This window comes from Podarcis filfolensis (assembly GCF_964270895.1).
Source record: "Podarcis filfolensis genome assembly, chromosome: 2".
In the NCBI taxonomy this organism is placed as follows: domain Eukaryota; kingdom Metazoa; phylum Chordata; class Lepidosauria; order Squamata; family Lacertidae; genus Podarcis; species Podarcis filfolensis.
In genome coordinates this window covers 98,030,859-98,045,679 of record NC_139605.1, presented here as the reverse complement: position 1 = coordinate 98,045,679, position 14,821 = coordinate 98,030,859, and the positions used below count along the sequence as shown (strand labels likewise).

General features: G+C 42.2%; 1 protein-coding gene across 4 annotated transcripts in view; it reads right to left on the bottom strand.

Annotated features, from left to right (window-relative positions):
* SLC39A11 (solute carrier family 39 member 11) overlaps window positions 1-14,821 on the bottom strand; it is a 261,302-nt gene that overhangs the window by 229,959 nt on the left and 16,522 nt on the right. For 3 of the 4 annotated variants that reach the window (XM_083598917.1, XM_083598918.1, XM_083598919.1), the window contains one exon: window positions 9,080-9,238. The exons of the other annotated variant lie outside the window; for it this stretch is intronic. In XM_083598917.1, coding sequence (XP_083455043.1) covers window positions 9,080-9,238 — 159 coding nt within the window. The remainder of the gene's footprint in view (window positions 1-9,079; window positions 9,239-14,821) is intronic. 4 annotated transcript variants of the gene reach the window in all.

The following is a 14,821-nucleotide window of genomic DNA, read 5'->3' as shown; positions in this document are numbered from 1 at the left end:
GCTGCTGGCCTATTGTGACATGCAGACACAGCCACACTGTGGTTGAATAACCATGGTTATTCTCCATGTACAGACAGACATATTTAGCATGGTGCCAATGGGGAAGAAAATTTTCAACCTGATTTTAGTGTACCGTTTCCCCCCCCCCCCCCCGTGTAAGACAAAACTTTTTTTATTATTAAAAAATCGTAAAAATTTGGTGTTGTCTTATACATGGGTAGTACAGAGAGGGGACGGACGATTGGTGGCAGCCACGAGCAGGATATTGTCAACGGCAATTGGGCGGGCGACTGGTGGCTGCTGGTGGCAAGTGGGCAGACGACTGGTGGCTTCGTTGAGGCTCAACAACTCTGGGCAATCTCCCCCCATTTCCTTAACTTGGAGTCTCCAAAAACAGGGGTCGTCTTATACATGGGGGGGGTGTTATACACAAAAAAATGCGGTATTTATCCTCATTTTCTGGCAGGGTAATACAGGTGACCAGCTTACCAATTGGTTACATGTTCCCTTGTAAATGGCAGCAGTGGAATACACACACACACACACACACACACACACACACACAGCAAGGTGTACAATCCATTATGGATTAAAGTAACGTAAGATTCAAGCCATTACAACAGAGATGGCTAAGTCAAATGCCTTCCTTGGTGCTGTTGAACAACAACTCCCCGTGCTGGATGGGGTAGATGGGAGTTGCAATTCAACCACATTTGCGGGGGGGGGGAGGGTTGGACAACAGCAGCCAATGGTTTACATTACACACTGGCAAAGGCTCCTCTGCTATTCAGAGAGTTCAGGCCATGCTTCATTTTAAACAAGGGCAAGGAAGATTTGCAGCACATCCCCAAGGCAGAGAAAGGTTGCACATTTAGTCTCATCTCGCTATCATGCTAAATTCAACTGTCTGCTGATAAGGAGAGGAACAGTGTATCACTGCCAGGTTGTGCAAAAAGCATGACATTTAATAGGATGCTTTGTATTCTACATATGCAAACACAGTGTCAGATTATCAATTTAATAGCTTGGAGGAAAACAAAGAGCAAAACCAAAGTGGATTCCCCCCCCCCCCTTTTCATCGTTACCATCTTTGACTGAAGAGAGTGGCTCTTTTCCTAGATCTCGGTATCGTGAGCTTTCCTAATCTTAATCCATAGCCAATGACAAATGTTCTTTTAGGAACCCAGGAATTAAATGCACATTACCTCATTTTCCATGCTACTGACATTTATCAGGCCAGAATCCAGCCCACATTACTATTCAACCATTTGTTTCTGTTGAGCTGTGCACTTTAGTAATAAGCACCCTTTTAACTCCTGTTATCAGAGTTTGTGTATGATTACAGAGTATTGAATTATTGCCCAAGGCAGTATCGACCTGCAGCAGGCTCCATTAGTCTCTCTTGAAGGCAGGGCTCTCTCCCTGAACATTGGCAAAGCTATAAGACCATCACCTAATTCAAACATCTGGCTGTACGACAAAGAACTGTACGGTCCCTCGAGAGAATCTGTGGCACCTGCTTTACGTATTTTACTTCGACTGAAACCATTGCAAAACATTTTATCTGAATATACGATAAATAAGACTATAATAAATAAATAGTTCGCCCTAATAGGCCAGCTACAGATCTATTTGCAATCTTTCTTGCCTTAGAACAGTTCTATTGTTACAGAACAGCTTGAATCTTTCACGCCAAGAACTCATCTCCAGTGGCACATCAGAAGCATCCTTTTTGGTACCCCAGTTGAACAAACCTGCATCCTATTATGTTTGGCAGAAAATGAAGGCCACTCAAAAATAAAGTAGTAGTTTAGGGTTGCCATATTTTGAAGAGCAAAAAAAAGAGGTCACATTTGCCAACCTTTACTTTTAACTATAGATCGCTTTGACGACTCTCATTTTAAATACCCCTACTATACGTAGGCTATAGAATCTGAGATATATTGCTAGTAGCAATGTTCTTAACTTTCAACAACAAAATAAATAAATAAATATAATAATAATAATAATAATAATAATAATAATAATAATAATAATAATAATAATATATTGCTCCCTCGCTTGCCACATGAAAGTATTTGGGCTCATGTTCACATCTTTGTGAACGTAAGTGGGCACAGAACAATTTATTAAACTGTTTAACATGTGCATATGGACTGTCTCCTTAAGGGCAGGGGGATGTTAACTCTTGCCCTCCCAGACTCTAAGCTAAGCCATTTGGTATTATCCATCTTTCATTAAAGCGGCTTTCACCCCATTTCATGCTACAATCCATAACACATTGCTCCATTTTATGCAATGATCCAACTCACGCAAAATGCTTTTTTATTAACTGTTCCAACAGATAGTTGAAGGTAAGGGATGTTTTGATGTGTTCTTCAGAGGACACCAAATCTTTTCTCAGAATAAGTTTGAGGGGAAAGGGAGGGGGGATGGAAATACAAGAATAAAGTTTTACTGTCCTAAAGCAGCTATGCTAATGGGTTTGATGCTAGCAAGGGAATTCAGAATAATATCATGATACGCTGTTGTTAATGAGCGTAGAAGTTAATGACAAACTTTTTAGAAGGACGTTCATACATTAGGGACATTTTCTTTGATGTGCATGGCGACGACTTTGAAACGTGTTAATAGCAAAAGTTTATAATGATTTTTTGGATTTGCAACTGGTTTTGCTTGTGAGCTTTGTTAATTCATTTGCTCTTGGTGCTTAGAAACAGGGAAAAATTACTATCCTTTTTTGCTTTCAGGCAGCTTGAAAATAACTGGTGCATTTGTTTTTTTAATGATACATAACCTTTAAGAATCTGGGGGCTGTTTTAAACTCTGGACTTTATATTAAATCCTCAAAGACGAAATGTCTAATGAGACTGAACAATCCCAGCCATTATCAGGGAGGCAAGGAAAGCCTCCTGATAATACGGCTTCTAAACATTAACAGTTTATCACTTGAAACGATACCTTTAATAGTTATTAATCTTGTATTTTGCTGTATTAGTAGCTAAGCACCCTCAATATTCAAACAAGCATATTTTTCTTTCGCTAACAGATCCACGTCAGACAAAACTAAATCACTTCTGATTCAGAAACTAGGCAACTCCTTTATTTAATGTTTGCTGGGGAACGTCTCCTCTAGAAGAGTCACAGGAAAACATAACTTTCCCACTAGAGTCCGGATTAGGGCTGGGCAATATATAGATATATCATTCAAAACTGGTTTGAAGTCCATATTGTGATATCTGTTTCATAACGTTTGACCTGGCAATATATCACGAATCATGTTATGTGTTAGGGCTGGGCGATATATTGTTCAAAACCAATTTGAAGTCCATAGCGTGATACTGGTTTCATAATTTTTGACCTTATCTGGACTAAAACATGGGGTGGGGGGCTTCTCAAGGACCTGGGAGCACCCAATGTCATCATCAGCCTATTCCTGGCCTAAGAAAGATCTGAGTCATTGGGTAGGTGAAGGTGGTGGGTACCTTGCAACTGGTCCCATCCTGACTGCTCATAAAATCCTTACGCCAATTGAACGGTCTCAAACAGAGGGGTCGACATTTAGAGACTAGTTATCATGCTAATGCTTTATCTGTTTCCATTGGGCTAGAGTTTTGGAGGAAAGGCTTTTAACTCTTTGCACTGAGACATTAGCACTCCCTGGAGCACGACACCTAGAATATCGCTGAGGGACATTCCTATGGGCTTGGGATGGGACAACCTTAATCGTTTCGGTGATGCAGTCCATTTGCTATTTGATAGAATACTGCATGCAGCACACAGGGGGGTGGGGAAGAGATAAGTAAAATGTCCCAGTCCTTTAAAAAGAAATCTAACAATGGAGTCCCATGACATTGGTTAATTAATTTAGTAGGAAAATGTTGCAAAACGTAGGAAGGATCAACATAGGACAGCGGCCTTGACTGTTCTGCTTCACAGCGGAGTGCATTGTTTCTTTGAAGGAAAGGAATACCAGCAGTAGAATCCCATGGCAAGGCAGAATTAATTTACTGGGAACATGCTACAAGGAGGAAGAAAAATGCAAGGCAGCTGCTTTGATTGTTCTGCTTCATGGAAGAAATGTACTTAGATGTCTACTCACTAAACAGAGGGGTTGTTTGCTTAGTTGAAGTTGACTGTCCTCAAAAGACAAGCTTCCTGCTTGCTTGGGTGTTTATCTAGCACAGAGAATGTGTTTTCCCTCCTTGCCAAACTGCTGTGCTTGGAATACTAATAGAGGAACCCCACTCCACCTCTGGCAATATCCTTGGAAAAATGCAGAGCTATATCTAGATGGGTTCCCCACGATTCTTTCCATTGCATCAGGGAAGTAGACACTTCTTCTGACTCTGGAAGCAGCGCCACATTTTACAGTGCAACATATGTGCGTCAAAACATTTTCCTCTTCACAGAGTTGTGCTAATTCTTAGCAACTGTACTGGTGATCTTAAAGGTAAAGGTAAAGGGACCCCTGACCATTAGGTCCAGTCGTGACTGACTCTGGGGTTGCGGTGCTCATCTCGCTTTATTGGCCGAGGGAGCCGGCGTACAGCTTCCGGGTCATGTGACCAGCATGACTGAGCCGCTTCTGGTGAACCAGAGCAGAGCACGGAAATGCCGTTTACCTTCCCACCGAAGCGGTACCTATTTATCTACTTGCTCTTTTGACGTGCTTTCGAACTGCTAGGTTGGCAGGAGCAGGGACCGAACAACGGGAGCTCACCCTGTCGCGGGGATTTGAACCGCCGACCTTCTGATCGGCAAGTCCTAGGCTCTGTGGTTTAACCCACAGCGCCACCCGCGTCCCTACTGATGATCTTACTGTGCTTATTATTACACCTGATGTGTTGAAGCCATTCTACTACAATGATGAGGTTACCTGAAAGACCACCTTGTCGCTTATACACCAGCCAAATCACTGTGACCATCTGGAGAAGCTCTCCTGACTGTCCCAGATTTCCTATTGAAATAAGCCAGGCATCTACAATTTAGATATTCTGATATTTCTTCTCCTGCTGAAAATGTTTCTGTTTCACCAAGCACTTTTAGACAATTAATTTGATTCAATGTTTGTCATTTGTTCTGTGTTTTATGGTGTTTTAATGACTTGATTGTACAGTGCCATGATACTATCTTTTTTTTTTTCTTTTTTTTTAGTTGGAAGTTTGAAAATACTCTTGGAGATAAATAATAAGAGTGACAGCACCAAGTAAGTTATGCAAGATGGTTGTTTAAAAGATGCAGCTGGGTTTGTTTTTAAAATCATTAGTAGGAGAAGGAACGCATTCTCTCTCGTGCCCCTTATGTAACATCTTCACTAGGCAAAACACTCCTGTCAAAGATTCTCTTCAGAGTCAACTCCAACAACATCCACAGGAAATGGTCAACTTAGCTCAGCATCCCGCCTCCAGCTTGCTCAAAACTATGTTTCTACCACCACTCCTTTCTACTTGGTAGCACTTTGTCTCAGCATCCTATTAAGCCAAGGAAGAAGGTGCCAAAGCCAAGTCTCCTACTGCAATCCAAAGAGTCTCAACACATGTGTGTTTGCATTATTATTATTTATGACATGCACTAAGGCAAGGGCAGCCAACATGACAGCCTCCAGACTCTGTTGGACTAAAATTCCCATCATCCTTGACCACTGGCCATGCTGGGTAGGGCTGATGGGAGTTGTAGTTCAGGAGGGCATCAAAGGGCAGTAGCATTTCAAATCACAGCAACCTGCACTCCATCAGAGACTGGTTCAGGCATCACTGAGTTTTATGTGTGTAATAGCAATACCCATTTCCAAACTATCTTGCACTTGCCATTTTTCTCCATCAGCAGCTAACACACAAACTCCTAGAGCAAACAGGAAAAGCAGGAAACCAAGTTGAGATAGTGCAAGAGGTGATCCTCAAGATCAATATACAGTGGTACCTTCAGGTTACAGACTCCGCTAACCCAGAAATAGTACCTTGGGTTAAGAACTTTGCTTCAGAATGAGAACAGTAATCATGCTCTGGCGGTGCAGCGACAGTGGGAGGCCCCATTAGCTAAAGTGGTGCTTCAGGTTAAGAACAGTTTCAGGTTAAGAACGGACCTCCAGAACAAATTAAGTTCTTAACCCAAGGTACCACTGTATTTAAGAGTTGACCCTTAAGATCAATGCACATGTCTAAAGAGTTTAGCCAGAATTCAGTGCAGAAATAGGCTTTTCTTTACATTAAGTATGCTAAAATTCCCCCACAGCTACTGTGCAGAGCAGAGATACGGAGTGTAGCCAGGATGAAACAATAAAAATAGCTCAGGGTCATCTTTAAAGAATCCTTTTATTCTGAGGGAGCCTCAACCACACATTTCAGAGCAAAGACAGGAGATGCTATTTTGATGGTTTATGCCTCTCAATGCCAGTTGGCCACTGTGAAAACAAGATGGCTCTTTGGCCAGCTTCACCAGGGCTCTTACAATGTCCTTTACCAGTCATTAACTAGTACTGTGTGCAGATAAAGAGAACGTAATTACCCAAAGTAAATAACCTGAACACTCTTTGTTGGAACTTACTGCTGGAATTTCTGAAACAAGTACATCTTCATATTCCAACTTAATTGACCATAAACCAGCATAGCTTTCCAAAAATCTACTGGGGCGCTCAGAAGAGCAAAGCAAAACAAAAAACATAAAACAGCAGCTAGAACAGTGAAATAAGTATCCAACAAGATGTCCTCAAGTTGCTCCTTGGCTTCAGAGCTGAAAACTTTGTCAGATACAATACAAAAACATGACTGATTTGATGTTGCCTTGTAATCTGAGAAGGGTTTCCCCCTCGTTACAACCCTGGATAATAGAAACAGCTGTCTTAGCTGGCTGCTATAACCAGATCCCTTTTAAAAGAGCTGGGGAGGGGAGAGAGAGAGAGGTCAACAGAGATGGAAACACTAGATTTTCTATTAAACCATCTTCCCTATGAAGAAGAAAGCAAAGCTCTCCCACCAGCCTCACAAACATGCCTGTGAAGAACCAATATGGACTGCCAATGTTTTAAGACCGTGTAGAATGATGTTTGCATGGCACCTGCTTCAGGCAGGTGGCTAAAAAACTATGTTATTTTCTCAGGTTTCAATCAACACAATATGGCTGGTTTTTTTGTTGAGCTGCTTTGGAACTGCTGTTCTTACACTATGTATTGCTTTGCGCTGCGTTCTCTGATTTATTGAATTTATATGTAGCCATTTTACTGCATTTTATTAAATTTAAGAGAAAACATCTTCCCTATGATGGGGAGGTAGTAGACAAAAAGAGCAGACAAAAAGAGCTCCCTGCTGTGATCAGGAAATTTCACATTCCATCTTATGCGGGGGGGGGGGACTGAGGTACTCATTAATACATAGCTGTCAACTTACAGATTTGAAAATAAGGGACCAGCAGCCTTGAAAATAAGGGATCAGCAGCCAAAATAAGGGATTTTCAGAGCACAGCTTATGTTCGACTTCTGAGCCCCTCCGAGCCAAAGGCAGAAAGCCCAGCCAGCAGCCAAACGAAGCCTCAAGTGGTGGTTCCCACAGCGCAGCAACCCGGCAAAGGGGATGCAGCAAGAAAAACCAAAGTCACCTCTCCGCTGGGAAGCGCTGAGCAAAGGCGAGTCCCCAGGCAACGCAGCCAATTTGATAGGCACAAGGCATGCAAGCTCCACCCCCCAGTCGTTCTTAGACTCCTTATTGGGTGAGCAACGCAGCCAAACAACACAGCTGGAGCCTCCCTCCTCCCTGGCCGGCAGGGAGGGAGGGAGAGGAGCTGCTTCCTTTGAAATCCGGGAAATTTAAGGGACATCATCAATAAGGGACAGCAGCAGGACACGGCGCTGGGATAAGGAACTTTCCTGCCAAATAAGGGACGGTTGGCAGCTATGCATTAATATCTTTAGAGTACAGCTATTTTGGCCCAGACGCTTGGCCAAAAAACCCTAAGGAAATTTATTGATTTTTTTTGTTTGCTGCAAAGAAACAACAACCCCCTTTTATAGCACTGCTTTAAATGAGTAGTTGCTAAAATACTAAACCACCACCATCAGAAATAATTGCCCCCAAGCACAGCTGCCTCATGAGGCAGTCCCTTCAGGGAGAGATCCAATGGTATTTTCCTCCTACAAGTAGCAGAGGCTATTACTGTGTCTAGGCTCTTAAGAAGAGACTGAAGCAAGTCATGTTGTTCAAAAAAGCAATTCAGGATCTTCAAATTGAAGGAGGGGAAGAATGCTACCTGAGCCAACTAAAATCTCCTCTTGGATTTGAACGAAAAAATAAAACAGAAGGGGTTGAGGGAGGGAAGAGAGAACAAGACCTACCAAACAAGAAATGAAAAAGCGTGTCATAATTTCTCATTCACATAACCCCAAGAGAAAGAGCAATGCAAATATGCAGGCTGCCCTGTTAAATATATCCTCAGAAATATATATATCTTCACCAGATCACCAGTAGAAAATGATAAGGTATCTTGCTTCTGCTCAAGCAGAACCCGGTGGAAGAAACAGCTTCTCCGGCAGCTTCATTTCACCCACCAAAGCACACAGAATATTAGGATTTGGTGCAGGGATTTGCTATAGCAGCAATTCCCCAAATCTCCATCAGTCCCAGGTTGCAAAGGTATTTGTTTCCGTCTATATCCCACAGAGCACGGAAACTTTTAAACAAGGGATGGGGAATCAGTGTCCTTCCAGATGTGGCTGCAATACAACATTTCTGGCCACTGAACATGCTGGCCTGGAGCTGATGGGGGCTGGAGACAGACAATATCTGGAAGACCACATCCCACCCCCTCAATCTCTGTTTTAAACCAGTATGTTACTAGCAACACATATACTAACTAGACTAAGAGTAGCAGCAGCAGCAAAGTCCTGCCACGGTGCCCCATTTATCTTAAATTCATGAGGACTGGGGCACAGCCACACTTGTAAAGATGCAAATGGTCTATGGATCATTACTTAATAAACCCAATAATATAATAAAACAAGACCAGCTTCCAGCACATGTAAGATGAACCTAAGATTGACTTTCCTGGCTGCCACCAAATTATAGAGACCATTGGAAGGGCTACTCACCAGCCAAGGGAGAATGAGGTCAGCAAAGTACACAAACGCAGCACCCAGAGTGAAACCAACAGCTACGGGGAAGAAGGCAAAGGCCCCAAACTTTCCAGAGTCCTCCGCCAGTTCAATGGCAGGTGCAAGGAGAGACCAGTAAGAAGCAGCCAGCATAACCTAAAACGATAGGAGAGTTAATGCAAATTAAGGATGCAATAATGTAGCCCTCTTCGGTCATTCTTCGGTCATTCTGGAGAATTATGGCAGCGTTGGATACAACATGGCATTTTCAATAAAGGCTCCAGCACCAGAAGTGGAGATGCAGATTTCCAGCCTCCGATCAATACTTATTTCACTGCTACAATAAGATTCACAGGAAGTATGTTGCATTTCTATAGCAATGAACCAAGATAATGAAATTTCTACCTGTCCTTTGTTCAATAATGTGAGACACCCGAATCCAGTAACTCTACAGGGTAAAATCTCCCTTATATTTATTTTATTTTCTTCCAAATCCAGATGCCTGGACTGTAAACCATGAATTTAGGAGCTGAATTGATTTTTTTCTTTTTAATATAACTCCCACTTTAAAAAAACACAAAAACCAAGGTAAAACGTCCAACGATATTGAGAAGCAATTCCTGTCCTATTATGTGGCTAGCATGACTTGGAACAACAGAACTATCCAGGAGATTTGAGGAGCTTCATAACAGGTTGTGAAATGTTTCACTACAGACAAACCATGAGCTGCAACCATGTTCCTTTCCTAGTTTACAGCTCATGGTTTGTCTGAGGGAGATAAACCACAAGATCAGGTTCAGACAACACATTAAGTCAAACCATGACTTAATGCTTACAGCAGCCAGAGGACTGAGAGAGGAGTGTAGCAGCTGTGATAATCTCTCTGGGAACACTCAGGCTTCTGTGTTTGCACTTAGTGTTATGCATGAACCAGCTCCATATGCTGAAATTTGGTGGGAAGAAGCTGAAGATGATACATTTCTAGATGGTGGAAGAATATTGGAAAAAGTTTAAAGTTTATATATAGAAATAATGTAATATTAATGAGTGTTAGAAAAATGATGGAATGGAATTATATGGCTTTAGCAGAAATGTTATAATGAATTAAGTATAAATAAGTACTATAGTATTAATGGAAAATAAGGTTAAAATATGTTAAGATAACCATATGACAGAAAATGGAGAAAGATGGAAAGGATTTGCTGAAATAATTAATAGAAATGGAATACAAAAAGGGAGGTGAGAGGAGGTCGATGAAACAAGGGAATGAAAGAGAGGGTATTGAGATGGTATGATGTGTGCTTTTTTTTGTTTGTTTGTTTAATGTGTTAATGTTGTGTACTGTTTATATACTGTATTGTATTGTTTTTTCTTTCTTTTGCTTTTTCTTTTTTCTTTTCTTTTTCTCCTTTTTGTAAGGTTTAAAAGTAATAAATATTATTTTAAAATAAAAAAAAGATACATTTCTGTCCACCCTTCAAAGTGTTGCAAGCCAGAAAATAGCTTATCTCCTGAGTTTACGCCAATAAAACTCAGAAACGTGAGGAGTAGGAGTCCAAAGTTGTTTATTGCAAAGCAATAGGGTACAGTCGGATTGTTCCGCAAAACTGCAACCCCACCCAGTGGTCCAGGCAGTTGTATTTATAAAATTTCAAACAAAGCATTTCAGTTTTCAGCAATCATATACATCATTACCTCATTTCATGTTTAATACACATGCACAATAAACACTGGCAATTTCTGCTGATTAAGTTCTGATTCCCACTATGTTCTGTTACACTGTGTTAGTGTGCATGTTGGGAACGTGTGCATGTTGGGAACGTGTGCACGTGTTTCACACATGGTGCCATTTGCACCATGTAGCAACTTATGTTCTAGCTTTGAGCTGTATCTTTGTGATTCACGTATTAGCTGTATTTCTGCCCCAATGCAGACGGCAAATTGCAAAATCTTCAGTTTCATAAAGTAACAGGCTACCATAACTTCTCTATTAGAAGCACACTCAAGGATTTACAGGGGTACACATTATCACATTTATTGTGGTCCTTTGGGTCACTGCCACAAAAGGAACTCCTTTAAGTGTATCGTTTGCGCATAATGCAAGTATAATACAAACCTGAACACATACAGAGGAGCAAAATAGCAGTATTCCTGTTCTCAGTAGCCACCATGCTAGACTTTCCCGAGGTCTAAGCATACAAACTTTTTTCTCAAAGAATTTCAACATGGATTTGAAATATGATGCTGAATAACATTTCTCATCCTTTACATGTTTCATCCTTTACATGTTTCTGTCAAGAGCAATTTAAGAACAACGAAAAGACAAATCTTGACTCCGCCAAAGCAGAGTCAAAGCAGCAATAAGCACATACAAAATACAGCGTGCTTATTCCACTGAGAAGCAATGATGTCAAAATAACCTTTCCAAACGGGAGGCTAGAGACTAAGCAAATAGGCAATTTTAAGACCGCTGCTTCTTAAAAATGGACTGCGCTGTCAAAGGGAAGTAGCCACTGTGCTCTCTTAAAGACTGTTTTGTTTTTATTTATTTTTTTAAAAAGTAAATAATCGCTTGTTTATGGCCTTTCCTCCCCACATATGCTAGTTTCAAACTGCTCCAATTTCTCCTTAAACAGCTGCAAAGCACCTTCCCCACTTAAACTCCCACACTGTGAAGCCAGCAGCAAAACATGAACAGCACGGTATTGCCATACTGATACATGTTCTTTATTTGGCCCTTTGTCCAGCCGACTGGTCTTGGAACTAGGGACCTTTGGTGCACAACAGGGCTGCATCAGCAGCACCCAGCAACTCTTTCTCTGAGGTATTTTTTAAGTCTACTAGTGAAGAAGATGGAATATGAAAGGAAGCGGGGGGGGGAGAGAGAATGGGGGGGGGGCCCAAAACAAGGGGGGGGACTTAAGTAAATTTAAGTCCCATGTTGCAGGTTGAGGCTAAAGGACTGAATATGGCGAAGGCCACTAGTTCACTTTTTCCACCATGCAAGAACGGAACGGAACGGAAAGCTGCTCCAGAATCTGAGAGGGGTTTTTCTTCTTCTTCATTTCTGTTTCTGATCATCAATGTGGCTTTGACGGCACCAAAAGTACCCGCATTGCAGGGGGTTGGACTACAAGACCCTAGTGGTACCTTTCAACTCTACAGTGGTACCTCAGGTTAAGTACTTAATTTGTTCCGGAGGTCCGTTCTTAACCTGAAACTGTTCTTAACCTGAGGTACCACTTTAGCTAATGGGGCCTCCCGCTGCACAGCTGGAGCACGATTCTCATCCTGAAGCAAAGTTCTTAACCCGAGGTACTATTTCTGGGTTAACGGAGTCTGTATCCCGAAGCGTCTGTAACCTGAAGTGTATGTAACCCGAGGTACCACTGTACAATGCAAGTAGGGATAATGGGAAGGGGTGCTGTGGGCTTTAGAAAGCCAGCAGCTTTCTGTTCCGTATTTAACAGGCAGCAACCAAATTGCTACTTGAGGGAAAGATTTTTAGATCCTCCCACACATAAGTCTAGTAATCCTTCCACTCGGAAATTTAGAGACTTATAGTTCACGCCTTGTAAAACCACTGGATTACTACAATACAGTGGTATCTCGGGTTACAGACGCTTCAGGTTACAGACTCCGCTAACCCAGAAATAGTACCTCGGGTTAAGAACTTTACCTCAGGATGAGAAAAGAAATCGCACGACGACAGCGCGGCGGCAGCAGGAGGCCCCATTAGCTCAAGCGGGAGGCCCCATTAGCTGAAGTGGTACCTCAGGTTAAGAACAGTTTCAGGTTAAGAACGGACCTCCAGAACGAATTAAGTTCTTAACCCGAGGTACCACTGTATTTGGTGCCGGATGGGGAGGGACCTCATCAAATAAGGCCCCCTAAGACACAGCCCAATAATAAATGCTGAGCTTTCCTCAGCATTTTCCTCAGATTTCAGCATTTTGAAGTCTGCACACACATCCTTTCCTTTACCTCATCAGCGAAAGCAATTACGCAACTGCCAAGGAGCAACACAGCTGCAGGAGAAAGATCGACTAGTACACTGTCACAGACTGCCTTCCACAAATTAGAACAACTGTAACGATTTTATCGTTTGCGCGCTCACAATGCAGAAGTACATACGGCCCCTCCCCAGGAAGGCTATGCAACTGTAATTAATCACAGGTGAACCTTCTTTTGTCTTCATTATATAACAATTACGTTTGGTGACACTCCTGTGTCACGCATTTGAGGATTTCATTATTACTATGGCTTGCGTTGAAAGTTATGCCAAGTCTCTCAATTCCACTCGTGCAAGGATATATACCCTTGCACAATTGAACTTCTTCCCCTCTCCTCTCCACCCACTCAGTCTGCTCAGGGGTTTCCCAACCCTATAAAATAGATCTGGAAAGGGTGGGGAGAGGAGTTTCGTTGTGCAAGTGTAAATCCTTGTGCAAACGGAACAAGGGTGCTGTATACGGACCTTGGTTCTTAAGTGATTTTGTACAGTGCCTGGAGAACTCGCTTTACGAAGTGCCTGTTATGAGAATTATAAGGTCTAAGATATAAAATCAATGTACCAAGCAAACACATACATAAATATATAAACCACATGTCTGAAACAGTACAGGGAAAAGTCCTGAAACCATTTTGTCTCTCCCAAATTGACCAAAAATGTTTCTCTGCAGGGAGGGAGGAAATGGGGAAAACCTCCCCATTGTCTCTTTGCTCACAAATCCTGCCTTAAGGGCACATTTAAGATATGAATAGGGTGAGCCTCTGACCTGGACTCAAGACTCAAGAATTAAGTATTTATCATCACAAAAGAATAGCCAGGCTGTCCAGGTAAACCCATTAACAGCCAGGTAAACCCATCAACAGGTTTCCTGCCGGCCAGGATTCTGTTGTAGACCACCCCTTCTGTGATGTATGTATGATGTATTGGGGGGGGGTCTTGTGCTCCAGGGTGGGCAATTTCAAATGTCTATATAAGGGCTTGCGCACCATTGTTCGGGGTCCCTCCTGCCTCCTGCGTGTGGTTGTGAGCACCCTGTTACAACAGTTAATAAAGATCAGGCTTACTAGCTGCTTTGCTTCTCAATAGTCTCTGGTTGGCCTCTGTTATTTTCTCCTATCGATAGAGAACCTTCAAAAGGACTCTATATGGGCTCTGTCAGGAGCCTGTCCTAGTCTTGAGTAGGAGCCTGGTAGAGACACATGTCCGACTGGCATATTCTTTGCCTCCTGGTCGATCATTCGGTAGCTTCAAAAGCTTTCTTCTGCCTAAACATCACAGCGACCAATGCCAACAGACATCGGCACACTTAGGCATCCGCAGAGCCTTCGCAGTTCGCGTGACAGAACTCAGTAGCTCAGCATTTTGGCTAATCTACTTTATTTACATATAAACACACATGGAGCATTCTGACTTAGCTCCTTCCTCTTTCTCATCAGACAGCAAAGAGAAAGGACAAAGGACAATAGTCCCACTTCATGGAGAACAGTAATACAAATATCCTGTCTCCGTCACTTCCCACTCTGTGGAATGAAAACATACACCATCATGTGATAGACAACAATCCCATGACTGCAATCACGGAGCAGGAATCTTAACAGGCTCTTGAGTACCCCATAAGGGAAAAGAAGCAGTTTTTTCTTACAACATCCGACAAATACAAACAGATAGGTGATAGATAAATGCAGTAAACAGTGGTTTCTGAAATTCAGTAAGGTCTCATTGCAGTC